Source organism: Pholcus phalangioides, unplaced genomic scaffold (assembly GCF_987345545.1).
Source record: "Pholcus phalangioides strain wild (caught in Gottingen) unplaced genomic scaffold, Ppha-v1.0 ptg000024l_1, whole genome shotgun sequence".
Taxonomy (NCBI): Eukaryota; Metazoa; Arthropoda; class Arachnida; order Araneae; family Pholcidae; genus Pholcus; species Pholcus phalangioides.
This window is the reverse complement of record NW_028301616.1, coordinates 6,669,298-6,697,171: the sequence shown is the minus strand read 5'-3', so window position 1 is coordinate 6,697,171 and position 27,874 is coordinate 6,669,298. Positions and strand designations below refer to the sequence as shown.

Genomic DNA, 27,874 nt, shown 5'->3' with positions numbered 1-27,874 from the left:
GTGGAGTTCCTCAGGGAAGTGTCCTTGGCCCCATACTTTTTTCACTTTTTATCGACAAACTCGATCAGGGTATCGATGGAATTACTAGCAAATTCGCAGATGATGTGAAGCTAATGGGGGTAATCGGAAATGAAAGCGATAGGGAGTTGCTCCAGACCAACTTAAACAAGATTGCAGCATGGGCAAATGAATGGAGCATGACGTTTAGCGTAGATAAGTGCATGGTCGCTCATTTTGGTTCGAACAACCCACGGTTCTCTTACGAGTTGAATGGTGTCACTATCCCGGATGCAACTAGAGTCACCGATTTGGGAATTCTCATTGACGAGCGACTTAAGTTTTCTGAACATTGTTCAGCGGTTGTCAAAAAATCGAATAGAATGCTTGGTCTCATTTTCAAAAAGGTCTCTTCGCGTTCTCCTAAAGTCATTCTTCCGCTTTTTCGAGGCTTAGTTCGTCCTGGACTGGAGTATGCTGTAAGGTTTTGGAGACCATACCTACAGAGGGACATAGACTTGGTTGAAGGGGTGCAGAGAAGAGCTACGCGTGTCCTTATTGGCACACGGGGCTTGAGGTATGAAGAGAGACTTCATTTTTTGAATATGTTTACACTGGATGAACGCAGGTGTCGAGGAGATATGATCGAAGTGTTCAAAATTTTCAATGGGATGGATAGGATGGACCATGAACTTTTAGTACACCGCCAATCGACTGCTTTTACAAGGGGACACCAGTATCGATTGGTGAGGGACAATGCAAGGTTATGGTGTCGCAGGGAATTTTTCTCCAATAGGGTTGTTAATAAATGGAATAGCTTACCCCCGGAGGTAGTAAATTGTAACACAATTGACACGTTTAAAAAGAAATACGATAAACATGTTGGGGTAAATCGAGAAGCTATCCATTCTTAGAATAAGACAACCATAAGTATTCTTTATGGGCATTGTATAATATTTTATCATGTGTATATATTGTTTGTAATTTGTGTTAATTGCATTTTTAATTGGGTTGCTGTATTTTTGAAACATATGACAACCATATTTTTATGGGCATCTTTTCAGCCACCTCGTTGGGCATTTTGCCTGTTGTGGCGTTGTATTTGTATTTGTATTTGTATTTGTATAAATAGGTGTTTTTTTCCAAGAAGTGTGTTTTAGAGGGAAAATGTGTTTCTTGCTAAAATATATATTCTAGAGGCAGCGAGTTTTTCTGGCTCTTAATTTCAACAGCCCTTTCACAAAGAATAAGTCGCAGTTGGCTACATAGGGAATGGCTGAAGAAAGATTTTTATATTTCTATCAAATATTGGGAAGACTTTCCGGTCATGTTTGTGTGAATATACGATGAAGTTCTTTCAATGTTCTATAAAAGTACCTTTACTTCCAATTTTTCTCAATGGTTTTGTTTGAAGTTTTGAAAAATAATTGATTTGAATGCGTTTTTTTTACTAAGTTTCCTCTTCTATTATGGATTTTTGATAACTGGTTTTGTGAAATAGAAACTTCATCAATATACTGTATGTTGAACATAAAAACTTTGAGGAATGTGGACAACATGAAAATCAACCATATTCACATATGGAAAGAAAGCTTGACTCTGTGAGTAGTACCAATGCAACACCAAGTGACATTGATGTTCACCAGATCATTTGGGATTTGTTTTATGGAGCCAAATTCTACGGCATGAGAATGTACCTCATGAAAAAAATGGTGATTGTCACTATAAGTTGTATGAATAGAGCGATAAATGTGGAATCGAAGCATTTTTGGAAATATAATATTACAGCGGGTGATCGGGAGAGGCCATGAATAAAAGTTCTTGTTCATGATGCATTTGACCCGAAACAGGTGTTTCTTTCCAGATGCATTTCAGAGGAAACGTGTTTTTATTGCAACCAAGTAGCATTTCGGTGAAAAAAAGCGTTTCTTACCTACACAGGTGCATTTCCGGGGAAACAGATGTTATTTGTTACTAGGCTATGGACATTTTTTGCCAACAATTGCATTTCAAAGGGACCCAGTGTTTTCAGAGTTTCTTGTCAAGCGGAGGATTTCATAGACAACGGATTTTCTATCACCCAATACAATTGGTAGTTCCAAACCAAACAAAAAAAAAATCTCCCAATTGCTTCCTTGGCGTGCTGGTAGTAAGAGTTTCCTGTGTGAATATGGCTCATTTTGATCTGATCTCCTCAAAAATCTCGAAATTTTCGCTTGAAATTTAAAAGCACCTTGAAAATTACGACATTTGAAATATATTTCTGCAAAAAAACTTTGGTTTAATTTACATTATATTGCATTTCAATTTTTTTTCTTTAGTATTGTTTGATAAAATTTTAAATTGAGTTCATTATCATTCTCTCATGCAACATAACACCAGCAGAATTAGAAATTATGACGACAATAATAACTGCTATGATTTGAAAAACGATCGGTTGATGATAATAGAGACGATATCGATTGGCACTTTAGAAAATTTGAATGTTTTTTTACTACTAGGTTTTTCCACGACCGATTCAATGCCTAAAACTGTAATCGATACTACTGTACAGATTGCACTGAACCCGTTTCTTGAGCGGGGTTATTATTATCACCTGGTCTGGGAGTACAATAAAATTTTTTGTGAGCGATAAAATTTGACAAGTAGTTGAACGATATGTCACAGGATTTGCAATATTTTGGCCCCGATTTGTTAATGTTGTTGGTGGCGGACAAAGCGCTGGATGAGGATGAAGAAGACGACGAAGATGATGAGGTAATGGACTGTCCTTCGACAGAGAGCGAGCGCTTCAATGTCCTGCCGTCCGTCGATGTCACGGGAGGTGGGGATAAAGACTCCGTTTTTATGGGAAGCGGTCCTCCTTCGCATTTCAGCTTGCTCGATGATTCGATGGCGTTCGATGTTGTTCCGTTGACCACTAACGGCTTGTCTGGATTTTCTGCGGCGGCAGATTTCGTCTTGACGACGTCGATAGGTTCGGTCGTGTCTATCGGAGGTTTGTTGTCGTGCACGGCGATGACGGCCGACGGCTTGCTGTTCACGATGCTGGTCATGCTCTGCGTTGCCATGAGTTCTTTGTGCACAAGTTTGACGTGTCTGACTACGTTCCCCTTGTATGACGACGAGTAACCGCATATCTGGCACCAGTGCGTTATTTCACCGGAGAAGACCTGGTCCGAGACTATATCCGAGAGTCCTTTGCGAGGACCAACGATTTCCGTAGTTGGTATTCCTGTTGCCGCTATGGTTGGTGGCACCAGGTTGACTGGGATCGATTCACTGTGCATTGAATCAGACGAAAAAGCGGAAAGTTTTTCCGTTAGCGAGTTTCTGCTGTTCTTTCTGTTGATGGAACCTATCTCGGCACCACCTTCGTCAACGCATAATATATAGGCTTCCTCTGGAGTGGTGTTATTCTTGTCCAGATGTATTCTTATGTGAGTGCGCATGCCTCTGAGCGTGTGGCCTTTGTAACCACACAGTGAACACCGGAAAGACTTCACACCCGTATGAGTAACCAAGTGCCTCTGCGCAGCGCTCAACGTCGGGCAGTACACGTCGCAGTAAGGACACTTCCTCTGTAGAGCGCACGGATGACTCTTCAGGGCTTCTTCCGTAGGATAGGAATTTTTACATTTGCTGCAGCGAAAATCTCCACGGATCGCTGAGGGTACCATGGCTATCGGTTGCACGTTGGCGTTTTCCCTCTTAGGGCAATAGTAAGTCTGGTGGGCCGTGAGATTGTCCATTGAGGTGAATTTTATACCGCATGCCATACAGTAATACTGCAGAACAGTCCCTTGGTTTTTGGGACTGATGTTGCCACCTGGAAGTTCGACCGACTCTGGAGTTACAGGGTGGGAGATCACAGGTGAGTTTGAGTTTGCACCTCGAGGACCTGTAGAATAGGAAAAAACAAGCATGAAGATTCGTTTCATTATGCATGAATTTTCATCATCAAAAACTCAAATTTATCATGGAATCCGATTTCCATGCTCACCTGCCTCTTCGGTGTCTGAAGTTCGTTCGTCCGTAGTGGTCCTTGGAACCTCTTGCGGGGAGCTCTGCTGCACCTTTTGGACACGTGATGCGCAGTACATGCTCTTGTGTACCAGATAGTTCTCGTGCTTGTAAAAAACGATGTTACACTCTTTGCACTTACTGGTACCTTGCTTCACTAGTACTTGTGGTGTAGGGGTGACTGGAGTCGTAGAGACACACGGATTTCTTGGATCCAGCAAGATTCCTGGGGGTATTACCGGTGGGACTAATGGCAAGTTCTTAACACCCACAGCAGCTGCTGCTACTTCGATCGGGACATTGGGCAATGGCGAATCAGCAAAGTTCAATTTAGACACTGAAGAAGTTGAAGACGAATCCTCACAAATCAAAGCCCGAGCTGTAACTGCATCAGTTGATTTCTTTACCGGGTCTACGATTTCATTTGGTGTCTTGAGTTCGGGGTCACATTTCTTTCGGAAGCTCAAGTCCAATGGCTTTTCAGTTTCTTCTTTTGAGGCTGGTGGAATAATCGTTTTGTGTCCTGCGTTTTCCTGAGAGGTCTTCTTACCCTGGGTAGCTTCTGGTGATGAGACTTTGACGTCATCCGGAGAGCCCGCTGCTCTTTCAGATGCTGTTGCTGCTGTCATGTAGTTTGTGATTGCATTCCGTTCGTCGGAACTGCTGTCACCACTGGGAGAAACTGCTGCAGTAGCTGCAGCAGCAGCCGATGTGTTTGGTATTATGATGCTACCAGAGGGTATGAGTCCACCAGCCGGTGTCAGGCCACCACCAGGAACATACGAGCACGGCACCAGAATCAAGGGGCTCGTCGATATCGCTGCGTACAGAGGCTGATTTAGCATCATACCATAAGAGTTTGTGCTGATATCTTGCGATGCCAACTCACTCAGTTTTTCTTGTGGAGAGCCGGTTCTAACGACTGATTGTGAGGATTGAGGTGAATCGGTGTTGGAGGTAGTTGATTTGTGAACGTGCCTGGTGCTGCAGTAGAACTGTTTGTGAACCTGGTAGTTTTTGTAGGATGCGAACTGTATGTCGCAGTTCGCGCAGTACCTCGCGACGGGAGGTATACTGATCGGGATTTCATTGGAAGCGTCCGCATTCGGCGACGTACCGTGCATCCGTATGTGCCTCGTTACGCTGGCTTTCTTGTCCGAGGCGTACTTGCAATATGGGCACCTGAAGATGCGAGGTGACTTCAACATGTTACTCCCGTTTCCTGAGTTGATAATTACGGATGAATGCGGTACGAGTGGCAGCTGTTTGTCCACGTTGTCATTGTTCTCGTCCCGTTCATTTGGCAATTTTGGGGAAGAATTGGTTTCTTTGGCTTGTTTCACTTGTTCTGAGTCAGATGATGGGCTACCGCTTGACCTGACGTTATCCACCGTGTCTAAAAAAACAATGAAAAATATTTCGAGTTACGCAATCGTTATTTTCCTAAAGTTTATGGCAGAAATATCTTCAAAACCGAGAGGATCAATTCAAAGGTGAACAAATTCATTTGTACGAGCAATAATTGTGAAATTGAAGCAATAAGATACATCATTCACATATTAGGTTCCTTCCGTTCCCACAAAGCCGAGGTTCCCAAAATTTTTGAAGGGCGACCCCTTTTGACCGGAAAATTTACCATCAATACCCGCATAGGCTGACTATATGTCCTGGTTTACCGGGAAATCTCGATTCCTCTGCTAGCAAATGTTGCTGTCACTTTGCTTTTTTTGGTTTTAATTAGGCGATATTGACTTTTAACACACATAGTATTAATTTTTTTTTTAATATTATATAAAATTCTCAACAGCATCATAGCCCCAGGGCAGAACAAAAGAGAGCTAGATGACCCTGTGTGCTCCGTAAATTCTGCAATTCAAGAATCTTCACTTCTAAGGGAATGAAAAGTTCCCAAAAAAAAAAAAATCGGAAAAAACATCGTTTTCAGAACTTATAACTTCCTGATGAAACGGAAAATGGTATTCATTAACTTCTGGAGCTTCTGGTTCAAACTTCCGATGTGAAAAAAATGTAATGTCAGTGCTTATAAGTTGTTTGGCCCTCTTGGAGTGGTCTGGAGTCTTTTAAACCTGGCGCGATATCTAGTTAAAATTCAAAATAAAGAATAGCTTAGCGAGTAGCAGTAACAAAATAGTTTTCTTCTATGAAAGCTGTCCGGGTTCCGGCACGTTTAGGGTTCTGTGGCATTTGATGCGGCACCCCCAAAAAAAGCTTTCGCTGAACCCCAGGGTTCCACGGAATGATTTAGAGTATAGCAAAAACCTCTCTGTTGGGATTCTCATTTAATCGTACTTATGAATGTATAGCGTCCGGCTACCGCTGATGCAGTCGAAACATGTGAAGACGAACTCGTATAATAAAAAATTGCACATTAACTAAATATTTTTCAGTCTGGACATAATTAAATCTTCTTTTTTTTTTTGTCAGTATGAATATGATTTAAGTAAATTCCGTTTGTAGGAAACAGTTAAGAGTATTTTTCTGACTTCGTCTATTTAACGTGGTTTGACTATGTATAAGACAGATTTTTTTGCGCCATCTATCCTCAGTGAAACATACTAATAAAGAGAAGACACGTTTTGTTTTACAATTTAGCCAATAGATGGCGGAATCAAACATAAGTGAAGAAACGTGAGACTGACTGAGCGGCCAAGATTTTCTGAGGGAGTGTCATGCCTGTTGGCCCCACCCCATCAGTCCCTCGGAAAGAGTCCCCTTGCGGGCTGAATGAAGAAAAAGTGGAACGTGTCTGGTAGAGTTATAGTAACGTGTGAATACTTGCAGAAAAATCCTAACATTCAAATCAAAAATTATATAAAAAAATGAAATTAAATAGTCTCTTAATTTTTTATCGATTCATAGAAGTAGAAATTACAAAAGTATTATCTATATTATCGTAGTGTAAGAGGGTTGAGTACCCTCGGAAATACAATACCATCGAATTCCGTTATAACGATCTCCAAGAGACCGGAAAAATCACTTCATTAAAACGAAATTTCGCTACAAAAGGAATTCCAGGTGTTTTCATTGTTCCTATGGAAACTTATCTGGGAGATTGGAAAAGTATTCGACTGTATTAACAACACTCGAAGCTAATTTTATATGCGAATTGCATCTGAACAGTTTTTCTGAGGTAGTTGAAAAATCTCATGACTTTTCTCATCTTATATTGAGGGCGTTTTTTTTTATCTGCTTTAATTTAAACTTTTCACGTAGCTCAGTTTTGAAATAAAACGAAGTTCTACCTAGGACCACAATAGTGGCCAAAATAACCGCTATAGAGAATGTGCATTACTGTGGTTACAGAACTTCCTGAAATGGAAATTTTCCTTATGCGAACTTAAATATTGGAAGTATAGGGGGTTTGTTATTTCCCAGCATTGAATTTGTACCTTTCAAATCTGCGCATCTGAAGAAGCTCATCAATCCATTTGACATTTATTTGGTTATTTGCTGCTTTTATTCCATAGGTGTGAGTATCAAGGGTTTAGCGTTCTTCATGGTTCGGAGAAAAGATGTTCACACCACAAAGAGTTTCTTCATCTTAGACGACATTGACAATACCAGTTCTGCGCACCGATAATATTATTTTTAGAACTATATTACTATATAACTACTTAAAAATTTTTGTTTGAAAATCGTAGGTTTATTCATCAAATGGTGAGAACATCAAACCTGAGCACAACTGTTACCATGGGAGGCAAGATTTTAGTTATTCAACACATGGTGAATAATCAGGAAAAAACGGACTTAAATTCTTGTTAGCTGTCAAAATAGTAATTTCAAATATCAAATGGAAAAAGCGATTTTTTTAAAGAGGAAATTGGCAAGTCTTAGTTCGTAGATATGTAATTAAGAGTAATTCTTAATAATTTATTCAATTATCATGTTAGTTATTTTTACTTTTTGACAGATAGCTAGGTCTACCTAATGTTATATTTTGTTACCGCTATTTAAATCCAATATTTATAACTAAATGGACGTTTTTACTGTGGATGCAGTGCCTGAATCATATTGACACTGATGGACCGAAAATGCAGTAAAGAAACAAATATTACAGTAAAAGTCCTCTTTTCGGACAAAGGTGGGACAAAAAAAAATCATTCATAAAGGGGGAGGGGGTGACCGTTAAACAGGGGATTTTAAAGGAATAGTTTTAATTTACGAGGAAAATTATTATTTGGCGCCTTAAAAGAGGTGTGACCGCATCTGAAGGGGCGTTGATAGTTAAAGAAGGGTTTTAGTGCATTTGTTGAAAATGCAATAGCGTCGAATATATTTGCTTTATTTTAAAGAAAAGATAAATTTTTGTTTAAACTATTTTAGAGTATTTTAAATTAATTTTTATTTAAAATCACGAACATTTCTAACTTACCATTTCTTTGTAACATTTATTGACGTTTTATCATGAGACTCTTGAAGCCGAACTGTCAAATGTTTTGTGTACATTACATTTTTAAATAAAAACTATCGTAAGGCCGGGATTACACTATAAAAATTTTATGAAAGTTGTTTTATAAAACTTGAAAAATACAGCCAATAAGCGATACATTCGAACGAGTGTAATCAGTAGATTTATTTATTTGGTTTTTTTTCAAATTTTGTAAACGATCCTTTATCAAACTTTTATAGGGTAAAACAGACTTAACACATGTAAACTCCATGTTAAAATGAATGCAATGTAACATTAAAATTCAATATTTGATTCGTGTATGAATTATGAAGCAATAAAATATATCACCTGTCTTAGTGTTCATGTTGGTGTCTTCTGTATCAGTATCAGAAATAGAAGCGGATATTCTTTGTGAGCAATAATATATCTGATGAATGTGGAGTGTTCTCGGGCTACTGAATTTAATATCACAAGCACCACACTGAAAGCCTGAGAAATGGACAAAAAATAATGATGAAATATAGATCAATAATGAATCGATATGGATTCCATTAAGGAGCATAAAAAACTTTCTTATATAGAAACATTATTAAAAATATTGTGTTTATCCATGGATTCATTCACAAATGTAACCGTATGTATTTGATTGTGTATGCTACTCTGTGAGTGTACAGAATTTTACATCTCTTTAATACTGATTTTTTCAAGAATTTCAAATACATGCATTAAAAACAGATTGCGAACATGATAAAATTGAATGAAATAAATGTAATTGAATTAAAAATGATTCAGAATAAAGAAAACTGTTCACACACTTCACAAAATGCCGAAAATGATTTGATATCCATTCATAAATAATGATAATAATACTTGGAAACTTTTGAAATTAATTTTGAATATTTTATCATTTCGCAAGCTGTTTTTAATGCGACTTTTTGAAAATTTGTAAAAAATTAAGTATTAGCGATATCTAAAATTTTGAACAGGCGTAGAATTGCACACACACAATCAAATGTATGTGGTGACATTTTTGAAATAAATCAATGGATAAATAATATTTTTAATAATACTTCTACCTAAGAAAAGTTTTTACCGTGTTAAAGGGTAAGATATCCCTTAAACGGAACTACAAGTAATTACGGGCATTCAATTATACAGTCGATCGCGTTACGAGCTCGTGACTAATGAAATAATTTTCAATATTTTCTTTCATTCCGCTATTCAATTTATTTATTATTAATTATGATTTTTACTAGAACTTAAATAAGAAGTCCGGTGGAAATAAGCAGATATTTTGGGCTCATCTTGACCAAATTTTCTTTGTAAAAATGAACATGCCAAAGAAAAGAAGCAATACAAAATTAATGATTCCTTTAAAAAAAATAGTTTATCTCTTGAGAGAGAGAGAGAGAAATTTTGCATTAATCTAATCATTTTTCTTGTTCTGTGAATGGAATAAAAAGTTATAATATTAATTTTGTTATAATATAAGCATTCACAATGATATTATAAATCACAAGTATTGGGTCAGAAAATAATAACAAACTAGCAATAATTATACGCAGTTAATTGCATGAACGTACAGTACGTATATTTAAAATTATCCGATGCCAAAAGTCAAGATCGAACAGTTTGATGGTTTTTGTTCATTTCTTTGCGAAAAAGGAGCGGGGCGGGACTCCGTTAGGGGGCATCGTAGTGAATTGAATGATCTTGTTTTTGAAACCAAGACGATTCTTCAAAATATGCGCTACATATTAATAGCTAAATTACTACTATTTATCCTCACATGCAACTCGTTCGAATTCCTCTGAAGAATTTCTAACGGATTGGTACATGCGGGCATGCGTTGCCTGTGTGTAATAAGCATGGGCCTTACGTATTTATGTTGTGCTTGTTTCGCGTTCTTGCTAATGATGGCACCTGACTTCCATATTTTGAAGTGAAGATGATAAATACTTGAATTTTCGTGTTATGCAAGTATCATGTTGAAGATTGGCTGCTCTCTGCGAAAGGACTTTTCAGAGGAAGACCGACTCATATTCGCCCCTCGAAGTTTCATATTGTGAATGAATAACGCAGTCAAAAAAGTGACGTAATACAGACAATGCTCGTTATAACGACGATGTGTTATTGGAACCTTTACATTAAAACGACAGGTACGATAAGATCCCATGTTTTCCTACTTTGCCATGTTATTTTTCGTCCAATACAACGGCTTGCAAAGATCATTCAATCAACTACAACGTCCTAACTCAGCTCTGCCTGCCCACGCTTCCTTTTTGCAAATAGATGGACAAAATACATCAAAGTGTTTGATCTTGACCTTTTTGACATTGGAGATTTCGGTACGTGATTACATGCATTTGTAGTTGATTATAACAATTTTTATTGTTATTTTATAACCTGATACACTTTCATGGCAACTGCTTACGTTATAATGAAATGAATATTATACCTTTTTATTTCGTGTGAGTACGGAATTCTCTTGAAAAAGAAAAAGTGTTTTTTTTTTTTAACTTTCGAGATAACTAACTTCTGATAACGTCCGTTTTCCGTAGAACGATGACGACCGTTATAACGAGCGTTATAATGTTAAAGTATAGAGATAAGCAAAGGAAGCTGAAAATTTGAAAATTTTAGACTTAAAGTGATAAACGTGGTAAGTGCCTAAATGTTGGGAAATTGCAAAAAGCTGTTTTCGAACATAAAAATGCGACCTATTAACACGCTCTTTTGAACTACTTAGAGGACAACCAGCCTATTTTTACGTTTACGACATTACAAAGCATTGGTCATTTGACACTTAAACTCGAAAAATGCAGTTTGAAATTTTTGGCACTTACATTGTTTATCACTTTTAGTCTTCGATCGTTAGTTAATTCATGATGTTTGCAGGTTTTATGATGAAACAAAACCATTGCAGTTCGTGATGAATCAATTGAATTTGACCTACCAGTGCCGCTTCCCGAGCCTGGTCCGTAACTAAAAGTTGAACCGTATCGGAACCCGTTCATATGAGGAGGTGCTGCTGTCGTCGGCGGTGTTGTCGCTGCCACCGCTGGTGTTGATGCTGGAAGAAGGCAACTGTTGCTATTATTCGTGGCATTGTGGAAGTTGTCAACGAGGGTTTCTGATAGGGGTGAAGATGATGGACTCGATGGTTCGTATTTGAAAGCGGAATTACTCCTTGTTTCAGTTTTCGGTGGCACCTGAATAAGTTAGACAAGAAAACAATTACTTGTTTTTTATAATCTAGCTGTAAATATTTACGTAATAATCGAGGTAATTATTTCTAAGACAGAAAGAAAAGGCTGTACCTCTGAGGTCTTGAATGATAGCCTCCCGCTTTCCGCTGCTGGAGGTGAAAAGTCCTTTATTTTTGCAGTTTCCGCAATCTCCAGGTGGCCATCGTAAACTTCAGGTGGGTGGTGGGCTGTCCGTGGATCACTGGAAGAATTCGAACCACGCCGACGACGATGGTGATGCTGATGCTCCATAAATAATTCCGTGTGGTGTGGATTATGATTACTGATATTATTGTTATTACTGTTATTATTTATGTGACGTGGTGAGCTGTAGGAATGAGGTGAGCTTGAAGATGGCCGTGTCACATAATCCAGGATTTGGCACGTCATCAACAATTCCGTGTGAGGTTCGATCCTGTCTTTTACGGTGCACCATAACTCTGAACCTTTTCAGATTAGAAAAAAAAGAAAACATTCAATTACTATATTTTAATTACAGCTTTAAGATGTTCAAATGATGATATTATACAGTAGAGTTTAGAAAATGTATTAGTCGAAATATATCAAGCAGTGCAGGGATTATCGAGGCATTTTTTACAACAAAAATGGGTCAACTTTGGCCCCTTCGCAGTTCTAAACCCTATGTACCCTTCAGATTCAATATGGTACCTTATTGTTCGAAATTTCTTTTCTTTATGTATATATAGTAGACATGTTTTTCACACATTTAGATACCTTAGTAAAACTGTAAGGGATACGAATTTAGAAAATCGTGATGCTCTCGACTTAAGACATGTATTCTAAGTAGAGAAGGGTAAATTCTGTTTCAAAAATTTAAATAAAAAATCATCAATTGAAATTACAAATAATTTTGTTATTGCAAAAGATTAAAAAGAGATTTCAGAAGCGTCTCTTATTTTAAATTATTTTCAGCATTTTTCAAATATTTCAAATAAGACATACATAATATCAAATGAATCAACTCAATAGTATACCGATAAAATTTGGAGTAAAAATCGTCATGGGAAATAAATTGCTGAATTGAAAGTGAATTCGGAGCTCAGCTCTCTTAGCTTATAAATGTATACGAATTGTCAATATTTATATTGAATTCCCAACTAAATAAATTCTCATATTCAAAAGCAATACCTTTAATTCCTTGTCTATACTCCGCATATGTAAATTTCTGGAACGTGACTAATGAAACTAATATAATGAGAATACTTGTCTGTCTCACCACTGATGGAAAACCTATTGAAACACATAAGAGACTGCTGATCGCGGTTAACTCTTTACCGACCATAACGGCAGTAGACGGTTCTACAAGTAAACATCCGAGACGATGCTATATGGGTATATCCGAGACGATGGGTATATAAGAGATTATAATGAAAGGGTAGGGAGGGATGATGATTGACAACTCTTGTCAGGGTCACGAACAAAGAAGGCAGCATGCGTAGATGCCCCATCAGTTGCATTTCAGAAGCTCCACTCAAGCTTCACAATGAAGCTCGCTGTTGTTTGTAACAATGAAATATAGGAACTAAATAGTAAATAAAAGAGGGGGGTTATGGGTGAGCAGTTGGAAAAATCCATTTCAGAAAGCAAAAATATTTAATTTTCACGGACTTCTCAGTATCCTTCCCCCTTAAATAAAAAAATTTTGTCCTCACTCGTGATCTTTCAAAAATTACATATTTAAAAAATTGATTTTTTAAATTATTCATTTTTATTTGAATTGACGTGAAAATCTGCAAATTCAGGATGGTTATAAATAAACTGATACTACAGTCGATTCCCGTTTTCACGAATATCGTTACAGCGAAAACAATGTCGTTTTAACGAAAACTTTTCCAATCCCCCAGATAAGTTCACATAGAAACAAAGTAAAAGTGGTTGGAGGAGTGTCTTGCTGCTGGTTGGTTTGTGTCGGTCCGGCTTGGTGTGGGTGGTTTGCTGGTCTTGGCTGTTGGATGTCGTTGGATTTCCCACCGTGGCCCACGTCTCCTGAGACGAACCAGCTTATATCCCCTAGGGCAGAGGTCTATTACCTTTCTCCAGTCGCGAGCACTGCTTGTACCCCTCACAAACAAAGAACACTCTTACGGCAAGTTTGACGTACAAATGCGTGAAATGAGGAGGATTTCAAACTTTGTATGTAATTTATAGAAGGTGTGTGTAGGAACGTTGTTCACGTGCTCGTGAGCACGACATCGCACATGAGCACCGAGCATTCCAGGTGCTTCAGGGAGCATCGTGGTGCTCGTGAGCAATGGGGTTGAAGATGCCTGCCCTAGGGGGACAGAGCGGGGGTCACGGTTGATCTGGAGGCATATAGGATGTACTATGGACCATGGAGAGGGGAAAGATTCAATAAAAAATAGTTCAATTTTCGATAACCAGGTGAAAAAGTTACATTTTTTTCATCGCAGTTATCCTCTTCCCCCCCCCCCCATGGTCTAAATAAGCATAAACCAAATATGTGTGTGCCAGCGTTATTTGCATCATCCATCAGAAGGAGCGCCACGTACGTCTGAGTTGCGTCAGTTTATTCAAAACTATCCTGTACTACTCAGAAGATTATAGTCCTCATTTTAAGTACTGGATGTTTTTAAGTATAACCCATTGATTATAGGCCGAAAATGACGATAAATTGAGTTGATAGGTTTCGAATAATAATAATCTGAATTTAATTAAGCTTAGTAAAATGCATCTTTATGTTTCCTGAAAGATTACTGGATAGAAGTCGGTATATACCATCAAGAGTGAGAGAAACGTTGGCATCTTCGTGAGAAGAGGCTGGCCTAATCAGCTTCAACCATCCTCCCAAATCATCGAGTAACTGAATGATGACATCGCTCCCACTCGGACTTTTCACCTAGAAAAGAGTAAAATATGATATAATATCAGTTGGGGACACATGAGAACCACAAAATACCAAACAATCACATTTGGATTTATAGACAATCGGATAGCGAATGCTATCAGAAGGAATTAATTATTTTTAAATCTGAAATATATACTAAACATGCATAAATTATTTTTATCTGTACGAATAAATTATACTGGTCAATACAATGCATATGTCTCTTAAAAATCCGTGACCAAAAAATGTGTTTTTTAACTTCTTATATATATATAATTGGAAGTAATAATAATATATATATATAAGTATCATAATACAGAGTAAAACCTCCTGCAACGGCCACCTCCGAACAACGGTAATCTCCGAATAACGGTCACATTTTGTTAAAACCGAACGCGTGCCATAGACTTAACATTAAATGTAACCTCCGAACAACGGCCACTTTGGACATCGAGTCGGAAAGAAAAAAAGACATATCTGGATGTGAAAAATAATTTTCAAGCTGATTTTCAAGGGAGTTTTTCCCTTCCCTCCCGAACTTTATGGGGGGTGGGGAATTATGTATGCTTTGTTTTTTCACCTAAATGATCTGAAAATGTGCTGCGGTCCACTTAATTGAAGTGGGAATGTGCCGCAGGTCACTAAAATTATCTGTAAATGTGCTGCGGGTCATAAGTGATCTGAGAATGTGTCGCTTAGTTAATTCTTACAGAATTAGGCTTGAGATCGCGGACAACATTAGATGTCCCCATGACCCCCATATTTGGCTCATCAGTCATGAGTCCATGCTAAATAGATGTCTAATTTTTTTTTTTTTTTTCGGAAATAAAACGGTCATTCCCCCAATAATGGCCACCTCTGAATAGCTGCCACATTTTCACCTCCCGTTCGTGGCCGTTTTTTGGGAGGTTTTACTGTAATATTAATGCCACTATATATTTAAAATAATAAATCAAAAATGTTGAGGTCTTGATTACAAGTAATTTCAAGAGAAAGAAATTTATTGAGAATTTATAAACTCCAAGTATTTAGAGTTATTAAATTTAATTTTTGAACTCATTCTTTTATATTCATAATTCTAAACCTTCAGAATTATCAATGAGTTCGGGAAATAAACAGGAAAAACTGCAAAGATATATACTAGAAATGTATATATACCGGAAAAACTGCTTAAAAGATAAAATTCACTCATATAACCGTGAAATAATAATTTTTCAAATTCAGAAAAAATAGTTAACTCTACAACTGCGATTGTAAAATACTACGTGTATTCAAAAATGCAACAGTTATATATATAAAAGCTCTAAAAATTCATAAAACATTGCCTTCACATTCACTAAATATTTTATTAATTTAATATCAGCACATGATACAGTGGTTATTAATGTTTCAAGAAGAAATTTTCACGATCATAATATAACTATGAAAATTAATAAAATATATTTTAATTTTTTATAAGTTTTTGCAATTACATTATAAATTACTGAATTTTTTGGAAAAATCATATCGTGAAGATTATTTGTTTTTTATACTTATGCATCATTAAACGATGCATGAATAATTGCCACGTATCAAGAACAAGACATTTATTATCAATTTGTATGCATAATAATTATTTCCACGCTTCACATAAACACAAACGCAAGCATAACAAAAATAAATACTAGTATTCATTAACGAATATAATTCTTTACAGTTCTGAATCGATAGAAATATTTCTTGTATCCATACATTCATGGAGATTCTATTTCAATTCACAAACAAAAAAAATACCATAACCTAACAAGCAATAACGACATTATACATTAAATACAAAAAAACTTCTTAATATATCACTGGTAGAGATACAGATATCAAAGAATTCTCAAATAACAAAATATTCCTGGAAAATTTACTGTATAAGATAAAAATACAATGAAAAATTGCTATCTCGATTAAAATGAGAATGTAAAATAAAATTGAAATTTCACTATTGAAATTTCGCAATTATTACAGATATTATATGTTGGGGGGGATTCGAGATAGAAAGAAAATAAGGGATAGGGATATAACAATAGAAAAAAATGAAGAAAAAAAACGCAAGAAGAAAATGAAGATCACTATACTTTATGTATAGCGATAAACTCTAAAAATATGCATAAATAATTACGTTTACATTCTATACAGTAATTTATTTATAAAATGTCAGCGTGGGATAAATATTTATGATATAAATATTTCAGAATGAAATTTTGATAAATATTGGCACGATTATATAAGAAATTTTAAATTTTCATAATAAGTATTCAGAGTGGCATTTTAAATTACTGAATTTTGAATTTTTTGTTGTTAAAATAAACATTAAATAAATAAATATATATATATATGTATCGTAACTATTTGTTTTAAATTTCCATAACATCCAACGGTACGCGAATAATCGTCTCGTATCAAGAACAAAATATATCCCAATTATCAGTATGGAATACATTAATAGTGTAATCGTGTTTTAATTTCCACTCTTCACAAACATATGTACAAATAATAAGAGTAAATACAAATATTTATCAATAAGTAAATATTATTTAATAAATACCCGTATTTACTGGTATCCATATTAATTCTATGAATCGATAAGAGTTTCTAATATCCCTCCCATAAATTCATCAAAAGCGTGTTTACATTTCACGTTAGACCATACATACTTTGATGAGAATTGTTTGTATTGGTGTGTGCTATCAGCTCTTCAAGATTATAAATTCAGTTAGACAAATAAAAATATATCACGTCCCAAAAATAAATACAACACTTTTTGAAAAAAGCTACTCCTTTACAGCTCCAAAAATAATGAACTATTTCCATGGCATTAAATTACAATAAATTTCACAAAAGGCAAGTCTATCAATTATAAAAAACCTAAATTATGCATATATAATTCAGTGAGATTCATTTACTGTAAAAAAAAAAACAAAAAAAAAAAAAACACATATACTGTGATCTTTTACTATTTCCACCTGAATTATATTAATCAACTAAAATACCATAGTAATCAACGCTGTTGCATTGTATAGCAACTTCAATTATATTTCTCATCTAGACCTGATGGAAGGATGGAAAATCTCCATAGGTCTCAAAGTGTGTGTGTTTATTTTTTCTCTTTTTTTTTTTCGTGTATTTCTCGAAATTTCTAATATCCATGTGTTCTTCGAAATTTCTAATATCCATGTGTTCTTCAAAATTTCTCTAATATCCATTTTTTCTTCAAAATTTCTCTAATATCCATTTTTCCTTCAAAATTTCTCTAATATCCATGTATTTTCTTCAAAATTTCTAATATCCACGTATTCTTCAAAATTGCTAATATCCACGTATTCTTCAAAATTGCTAATATCAATGTGTTTCGTCAAAATTCCTAATACCCATGTGTTCTTCAAAATTCCTAATATTCATCAAAATTCCTATCCACAAACAAAATCAATTTATATCCATTTTTCAAAATTTCTAATATCCATGTATTTTCTTCAAAATTTCTAATATCCATGTGTTCTTCAAAATTTCTAATATCCATGTGTTCTTCAAAATTTCTAATATCCTTGTATTTTCTTCAAAATTTCTAATATCCATGTATTTTCTTCAAAATTTCTAATATCCATGTGTTCTTCGAAATTTCTAATATCCATGTGTTCTTCAAAATTTCTCTAATATCCATGTATTTTCTTCAAAATTTCTAATATCCATGTATTTTCTTCAAAATTTCTAATATCCATGTGTTCTTCAAAATTCCTAATATTCATCAAAATTCCTATCCACAAACAAAAACAATTTATATCCATTCTTCAAAATTTCTAATATCCATGTATTTTCTTCAAAATTTCTAATATCCTTGTATTTTCTTCAAAATTTCTAATATCCATGTATTTTCTTCAAAATTTCTAATATCCATGTATTTTCTTCAAAATTTCTAATATACATGTGTTCTTCAAAATTTCTCTAATATCCATGTATTTTCTTCAAAATTTCTAATATCCATGTGTTCTTTTAAATTTATAATATCCACGTATTCTTCAAAATTGCTAATATCAATGTGTTTCGTCAAAATTTCAAATACCCATGTGTTCTTCAAAATCTCTAATATTCATCAAAATTCCTATCCACAAACAAAAACAATTTATATCCATTCTTCAAAATTTCTAATATCCATGTGCTCTTCAAAATTTCTCTAATATCCATGTATTTTCTTCAAAATTTCTAATATCCATGTATTTTCTTCAAAATTTCTAATATACATGTGTTCTTCAAAATTTCTCTAATATCCATGTATTTTCTTCAAAATTTCTAATATCCATGTGTTCTTTTAAATTTATAATATCCACGTATTCTTCAAAATTGCTAATATGTGTTTCGTCAAAATTCCTAATACCCATGTGTTCTTCAAAATTTATAATATCCATGTGTTCTAAAAAATTTCTAATATCCATGTATTTTCTTCAAAATTTCTAATATCCATGTATTTTCTTCAAAATTTCTAATATCCATGTATTTTCTTCAAAATTTCTAATATCCATGTATTTTCTTCAAAATTTCTAATATCCACGTGTTCTTTTAAATTTCTAATATCCACGTATTCTTCAAAATTGCTAACATCAATGTGTTTCGTCAAAATTTCAAACACCCATGTGTTCTTCAAAATCTCTAATATTCATCAAAATTCCTATCCACAAACAAAAACAAAATACCACAACCTAAACGAGAAATTACGACATTGATATATCAAGTACCAAAACAAAAATAGTTTTTTTAACACATCACCGATAGAGAGATACAAATATATCAAAGAACCCCCTCAAATAATAAAACAAAATTCCTAGAAAAATTCCTAGAGGTGATAAAAACAAAATAAAATCAGTATTTTCTCGATTAAAATGAGAGAGAGAGAGAGAAAAAAAAAATTGAAATATCGCTTACATAATTGATGGTTCTTAATACCGATATTGAAAGTCGAGGGGGGTTTTTCGGGATAAAGAAAAAAAAAATACAGGATAGGGATATAGAAAAAATGAAAAAAATAATGAAAAATGAAAAAAAAAAAAATCGCTACAAGAGAGAATGAAGATCGCTATTCTTTAACGAGCACCGATGACGTTTCACTTCAACGATAAGGAAATCGTTCGGCGACTCGTGGAATAGGGTCAGGTTTTTATCCCATATCAGATAATAAATCGTTTTATTAAACTCCATCTCCTCTCTCTCTCTCTCCAAAAAAAATTTTTATTTTTCTATTTTACTTCCGAATTATTTCCCCCCCCCCCAGAAAAATTCCGAAATAAATTTTTTACTTATTCCTAGAAAAATTCCTGTATTTTTTTTTTACTATTATTTTATTTTTTATAGAACTGAGAAAGAGAGAAACTAATGATGATATTATCAGTAAGTGACGATCAAGGCTCGAATATCACGGAAGAGTTAATGTCCAAAATCTAATTTCTAAAAAAAAAAAATTTTTTTTCTTTCTCATCATGTAATTCTCTCTTCTATCTCCATTTTCCTGTCTTTTTTTTTAATTTTTTTTTTATTTTCGCAAAAATTTCAACGGTTATAAAGCTGCTCCGTGTGAACCTTCGATATCTCATTTTAATTTTTAGAAAATTTACTCTCAGGGTAACGATGTCAAAACGTAGTTTCTATCTCGTTTTCGTGAATAAAGAAAATGATACTAGAAAATTTACCTCTCTCTCTCTCTCTCTCTCTCTATATATATATATATATATATATATATATATATATCGTTGCCAAAGACTGATAACTAAACTTAGAGAAGGGTGTGGGGGTGGTTGTCTGTGTTGGGACGTCTAACTCCTCTCCGAAAAATTTTGATAAGAGAATATGATTGGAGTCTTGTATACGGCAGGTAGAGATTTTAACTAAGGTCTCTCTCTCTCTCGTCGTAGTATAAAGTAATTTATTGGTGTGGCAACATTAAAAATATCTTATTTTATTTTTATTATTATTTTTTTTTTTGGCTCTGGATTGACGCTGTGAAATTTCGTGACTGTTAATTTTGATGATGAAGTTGATGAAGCGAGTGCTTAAAATTTATGATGATCGTGGTGTTTGTTTTGCACCTACTAAACCTCGGTAAATAAGCGGGAGGAGGGCTTAAAATATGTATTTACTACACACATACCACACGCATCTAAAAATTTAAGCTTATCTTTTAGCTGGTGGTGCGTTTCGGGTTTTGTACGGGTGTGCGTTAATGGATCATCCGAGCCGATCTTAATGTTGCTTGATGGGTGGAGGTGTGGAAAAAAAAAATTATATAATAATGCGTGTTTATGGCTGATCTTGCTGAGTTTTGACGTAATTTCCTTTGGTCTGAACGCTTGCTGATATTGTGCTTATTAATAGTTTGCTTGTACATCGATGATGTTTTATAACGCAAAAAAAAAAAAAAATACTCGGAACAGTTCGGAGAATGGCCGAACGTGAGAGATAAGGCATCTAGGATTAATCAGAAAATATTATGAACCGTTTTATATGGAGATAACCATAATATAAAACGTTAGTGTGACTGATATTGCCATTTCTCTTTCAAAAAATATTTCTTTCATGATTATGTAGACGGTGAAATGCATTTTAATATACAGTAACTTACATTACTGCTTTCGTTTCCACCCATTGGCAATTTTTGTTACATTTTGTCTATAACTGGCAATTATTTCACTGTTTGGCTTCGATTTGGCGATGGATTTTCCAGATACTTCGTATATGTATTTTTTCTTTTATTTCTCTCTCTCTTTGTATGTGCTCCTTTTTCCAATTTTACATGTTTCTTTCGTATTTTTTCCCATGAAATATGGTCAATCTACCGATACCGTCTATGAAATATTTGATGCTTCTGCTACGATGACACATTGGAAAAATTGTATGAAATCATCATGACTAAGCGATAAAAGCGTGATCATGACCTATGCTAGAATTGAGCAACCTTTTATTGGAGCAGACCAAAAAACAAAAAGGAAAAATGTTGGCGGGTCGGAAATATTCCGACACTCATTCATAATTCAAATTTTTATGCTTGGAAATGAAGTGGGGGTATATGCTGTGTTTTCTTTGAAGACCGCCACGGTTTTATTGCAAAAAAGAGACAATGAGAGAGTTTATCTTTTGCAACTGTGGAAAGATAAATAAGTATATTTTAATAACCTTTATGCATATTTATTTTTTTAGCATATGTGTTTCATTTTTTGCATATGTAAAAATTTTAAAATCAATTTATATTAAAAAATTATAAATAAAAAAAAAAATATGAACAACTATATATTCTTTATGAAAAAAAGATAAAAATCCCTTAATTTTTTATTTTTTAAATTGAAATTGAAAATTTCTCTACTATTATTTTGAGATCTGCGGCAAGCTAAATAGAACCTATAAGCGGGCCGCATCTGGCCCACGGGTCATAGTTTGCCTATCATTGATCTATGCGATCACGCATACTTTGTCATTGTGTGATTCTTATGTCATGTATGAACATTGCAAGGGATACGACATCATATAAATGGAATGAAAGTCTGCATCACTAGTTTCACCTGAAAAAAATACGGATCATCACCAGTGTTGTCATCGAAAAGGCGTGATTGCTTAAATTTATTCAATAGGTGGCAAATAAAGGGCTATCGCAAATTACAGAAAGATATAATACGTTTCACAAAAAGGAACTAACCTAACCAATACGCGAGACGAAAATTTGCATTAACAATCATGATTATCATAATATAATTTGCAAGCCATAGAATTATCTTCAGCCACAATCCAATTTCCATTTGTTCCGACATTCGAAAAAGGAAGAAAAAACTGTAAAGGAGTGAGAGGAGGACGAGAATTGCGCAATAAAATACCACCGCGCGAATGTATATCCGGCCACATACTAGGCTAATTGTGGACTCCTTATATATATAGACTGTTTTTATTTGTATTTATTTTTCCCCACTTTTATACACAGTCAAACCTCATTAATGAGTCACTCTCGGAAGAGCAAAAACATGACTTCGTAAGCGGAGTTACTCGTTAAACGGAGTAAGCCATAGCTGTGCCAATTCCTGTCTGAGGACAATTGGGACTTCTAAAAAAGTGACCCGGTAAGCGGAGTGACGTGTTAACCGGGTGACGCACTAACGAGGTTTGACTGTATTGAATATATCTTTTAGTTTTTTCTTGAATTTACACATAGGGGAAAAACTGAATGATAATATATTTTACCTGTATCACGTTATGCGAAGGTAGGTGCTTGACATCTTCGACATCAGAAATGAGGTTCGCGTTGAAAGGACCGAACAGAAATCCCTCGCGGAGACTAGTTTTGGAGAACACTGTGAATTCCAAGGATTCATCCTCAGGATCTTGAAGGGCGAGTATGTGATGAGGAAGGTGATGCAACTCCGCCACTTCTTCAAGAACGTCTTCACTTTTCCCTGCAAGACATAATGCAATTAATAATGCATAATTTTCTCTCAAAAAAAAAACTTGTTTCCACAAATTTCCGCAAAGAATTACGTATCATCAACAGCCATGCTAAAATTGTTGCTTTCCGGAAAACCACGATGTTCACTGAATTTCGAGTACCTAAAGACCTAAATGTGTGTGTGACGTGGCAACTTATATTCCTAAATAACTTACTACTTGCAAGTACGTTTTCATTCGCAGGGGTCCTGGCAAAAGAGCTCTACAGCCGACATATGATGGTCCTTTCGAGGTGTTGGAGCGTACAGACCGGGGCTATCTCATAAACCTCCCTTCAGGAAAGAAGATTGTCGCTAAAGACCGCCTGACACCAGAACACATATTGGGAGAGACTTTCCTGCTGAAGCTGGATCATTTGACCTGTATGAGCCTACTTATGTCAAGCAACGAGTTTCACCTGCCGATTCTGTTCCACCTGACCATCAAGCTGAGTCCAGTACAAACACTCCAGAGTATTATACTCGGAGCGGTAGAAAAGTTCATTTCCGCGTACTGCTGGTACACTAAGAGGAAAGTATGTGGCGTATACACATGCTAATAAGATGACAACACGTAGATGGCCGATGAAAGGACTGTGCTTTTGTATTCGTTCGCTCACATTTCACTTAACGTTTAATATGAAATAGTTCTTGTTTTTGTTCATTCAAGTTTTGATTAAATAATTAAATAACCTGACATAGCGTTGTCCTTCTGATTCATGGTGTTTTCGCCTCGATATATGTGCAATATTGCAGCAGCATTGGAAGTTCTGACACCTGGTTGACGATATATTTCACCTTCGTAGGGAAAAAATGGGGAGTACGTATTGGCCCCCCCCCCCTTCTTGCAGATGTTTGAGAGTTGCGACCTCCTTTCCCATAATCCTTTCCGCGCCAACCTCTGAATACTTCGATGAAGTGGGAGTCGAAATGCGAAAATTCTTGAATCCGGTTTTAAACGGGCTTCTCCCATTTCCCTGTAAAATAGCCTCAAGAGTCCTTCGCTTACGACCCAATTTCAAGATCTTAATCAACTCCTCCAACTAAGCCATCCAATCAAAGTTGCATTCAAGAACTTCCAATACAAATGTCTCAAAAAAATTAGGGTTGCAAAAAAAAAACATTTTAACAAATTAGTGAATCACAGCCACACATGTTCTGCAACAAAGAGCTGCCATCGTTAATTGGGATATCTACCAACAAATTTAAAATATGAAATGGAAAGTATATGGAAGTATATGTTGCCAATTTAAGTGCAAAGGCAATTATGAATTTTTTTCTTCAAACTGGCAGAAGTAATAAACGTTAAATGCATGCTTAGCATATATGCAAAGCAGGTTATTTTTTTTTTGTTGTTGAAATTTTCGTAACATGAAAGAATGAACGCCAGAACTTTGCTACTGGGCTTATCCCGTTGCCGAAAACTCTTCCAGCCCAGCTTCGTGGCAGAGTTCGGAACACTTAAATTTAAGCTCAAATATTTTAAATTTAAAATTTTTGTAACAAAAACATCTCTCTGTGCACGACACAGTATAACATAGGAGCATATGTAATGGTACAATCAGCATTCGTATATACATATTTACCGTGGATAATATATAGAAGTAAAACTATAATAACTATAAAAAAATAAATAATAGTAATAAATGATGATAATATATAATAGTAATATAAAATAATAATATATAAAACAATAGAAAGGAAATAATATGAAAAAAGCACGTATTTCAGGGTAATTTTTTTTTATTATAGGGGGATATATATAAAAAATATATTTACCACCAGTTCCCTCTGAGTTGAAATTTTCTGGAGGTGTCACCATAACAGCTTAATCCCTTTTATTTTCAGATCAGTTTCCAAAAATTTCACTAAAATTTTAAAACCAACCATAAAATTCTATTCCTCCTAACCTTCAATTTCACCACCAAAATATCTCGGATATCGTTGACTGATCTCATGACACATTTTCGTGTACCTCGTCACACCATTTGGGAACCACCGACTCGGAATAATTACCCCAACGTACGTAAAAAGAATGAAAATTTAGAAAATATTATACGACTACAAGTGTATATAACAAAAATCCAAATTGAGGAAATAAATCTTTCTGGAATCGTCGAATCGGAATAGAAAAGAAAGGCATCAATTCTGAGATCGCATCGAATTTTCTTATATAGTTAAAAGACAGTCAGATATTGTTGGCAGCTCTGACAGAGCCATCACAATAAATCACAAACAGGGAGAGAGAGAGACAGACAGAGACAAGGTTCTCATCTGATGCGGCAAGGCAACAGCATCAAGAACGGTATAAAACAGTAAAGCAAGCCACTCACATCCCAGAGAAGGGCTTTGATGGATTGCCGAGTTCTGTACGTGTCATCCTGCCCCGATAAACGACTGTCACCTCGAGGAAAGATTTTCAGTAGATTAAACGCCTTGTGAGATGGTTGTGATGGCTACTACCTGTAGCAACATCTTTATAAGGCGAAGAAGAGAAATAATTCCCAATATATTTATACGAGATAAGAAAATGCGCTTTTATTCGGGATTTGAAGAAATTGTCTAAGGATTAGATGTATCTGATTTAAGAAATTTATTAATGAAGACATTAATGCAATCAAACAAAATTTTCATTATGTATTTGGACTTGAAGAACATAAAGTAGGAGTGAGACCAAATAAAAATCAAGAATGTGAGACAGAGAATGTCAGACAATGTGAGTGGAAATGTTTTATTTTCTTAGATTTTATAGATCAGGGGTTCTTAACCTATGGGTCGCAACCCAAACTTCGGTAGCAGGGACTTCCGATGTTTGGGTCGCACAAATCCACTTACAGTCAGGGATTCTCGAGCTACGGGTCACGACCCAAACTTCAGTCGCAGAGGCTTCCTGGATCAGTCGTGCAAATTAATTTTTACAGACCTGTTATAGATGCACTGGTTTTGTCACTGGTTTCAAAATCAAACCGTCCCATGGGTCGTGAAGCTTATCTTGTTGTTGATTTTGGGTTGCGGCTGAAACAGGTTAGAAACCCCTGTTATAGGAAAATAGTTTTACCAAATTTTTTATGTTTGCGGAACTATCGGATTAGAATTTTCGACGTCTTTTGGTGACACTTTCAAAATTACCGTGACATATTGGTCGGGAACCACATTCCTATTACCATAATTTCCCGTAATAAAGCCGCTGCTTAAACCACAACCTTTGAAAGTTTTAATTTAATTTTAACTCAAATTTTAGCCATATAATTCAAGGCCATAATCTATTCAATATTTTCTTTCTGAATTCAAGGAATTTAGATGAATATTATAAACATATATTTTAGAGTTTTGTAACAGTAAAACATTTTTTTAATTATTAACACAGTCATGTGAAGATCTCAAGGGAAACCTTAAAAAAAAATTGTTGTGGTTTGGTGGTGGTCAGTTTATTAGATGCAGCACATAACACACGCCTTATTTACCGCAAAATTATGGTATTTTAAACCTGTCACTATATACTTTCAATGAGATATATCCCAAAAATATCACCGAGCTTACCTCCCACTTTGGCTAACCTTATTTAATTATTTTTGATGAGGATCTTTGATGGAGTCCATCTATCTAAAATTTATATTTTACTGTACAACTAAAACTAGTACGTTTTTGTACTTTTGTAAATTTCTAAGTTAACGTTTCTCAAATCGCGTTCCGTAACCTGTAGAACTAACTGTCTTTGCTGATTTCAATTGTTAAAAATGTGTTTACTTGAGACGTTTAGAAATAAACACCGAAAAGTAACTAACGGTGTGGAAATAATCGTGGCATTACTAATTATCATTTGTCCATGGAGAACCACTACTATCGTGGGTATTTAGCCGATATGCGATTGTCCGAAACCATTCCTTCTGAGTAGCAGAATGGGTAAAGCCCATGCTTCAGGTGCTTTCAATCACGACCAAATAGACGTGAAGCACAAATTAAAATTGAGCTCTTACGGTCGGAGACAGCTCGCTGGTACCATATGTTGCTATCTGAGAACAGCTGAGATAATCACCTGGATGAAAGTGTTCAGTCAAACACAGAAGTCGAATGGATTAGAAATATCTTTCAAAAGGGGTCTCTTAGGAGATTATGGAGGACGAAGCAAGTCGGCATAAACTGTGCCAGGTGGTATGTGGTCCTGTTTGAAGACAGTTTTTGCCAAGTATCTGATTTCTTGGATAGAATAATAATATCGGATAATATATTGAATAGAACTCTATCTCTTATAGAGAGCATTAATTGAACTTACTGGCATTAAACCGACTCTAACTGGTATAAGGTGAAGTTCAAGTAATCTAGGCTTAGAAATGATTTAGACTTAGTATTCAAAGTTGTATACTCTTCGTAAAAAATGAACCGAAAATACATACGTTTACAGCATTGTCTATGTACAAGAAATGTTCTTTGTATCACGTGACTATTTCTTCACCAGATTTTCTATGATATATAGAATCCGAGCTCATGACAGGCTTTCGCATTTCACTCATGCGAGCACGATAAATCGTTGTATTATATATATGTTTACAGGATCCAGTGGAGTAACACACACGAAGAACAAAAGAGGTATATGCAGTACAAACACATAGCGTAAGAGTTTCCAGAAACCATTTGCACGTTTTTAGACGGAAACGCATCCTATCATAGATTACATGTGGTCATATTTCAAAAATCTGAAATTGACCTACGGGCGAAATCGAATCGCCTATTCAAAGACAAAAACCCGTCGCCCTTTATTTCTTCTACTCCGCGGTGTTTTATATGTTAAGATATAGAATACACACACAGAAATGGGGGGAAAAGTTGATTTTCTTCCAGTGGCGTATGAAAA

At 35.3% G+C, this 27,874-nt stretch overlaps 1 protein-coding gene across 1 annotated transcript in view; it reads right to left on the bottom strand.

Moving 5' to 3' along the window:
• Window positions 1-2,316: 2,316 nt before the first annotated feature.
• Window positions 2,317-27,874, bottom strand: part of LOC149068648 (zinc finger protein ush-like) — a 179,707-nt gene continuing 154,149 nt past the window's right edge. Inside the window, exons 2-8 of the mRNA XM_089250842.1 lie at window positions 22,784-22,995; window positions 14,437-14,557; window positions 11,752-12,125; window positions 11,388-11,643; window positions 8,780-8,920; window positions 4,001-5,416; window positions 2,317-3,898 (exon numbers count right to left, since the gene is read on the bottom strand). Coding sequence (XP_089106968.1) covers window positions 2,541-3,898; window positions 4,001-5,416; window positions 8,780-8,920; window positions 11,388-11,643; window positions 11,752-12,125; window positions 14,437-14,557; window positions 22,784-22,995 — 3,878 coding nt within the window. The 3' untranslated portion in view covers window positions 2,317-2,540. The remainder of the gene's footprint in view (window positions 3,899-4,000; window positions 5,417-8,779; window positions 8,921-11,387; window positions 11,644-11,751; window positions 12,126-14,436; window positions 14,558-22,783; window positions 22,996-27,874) is intronic.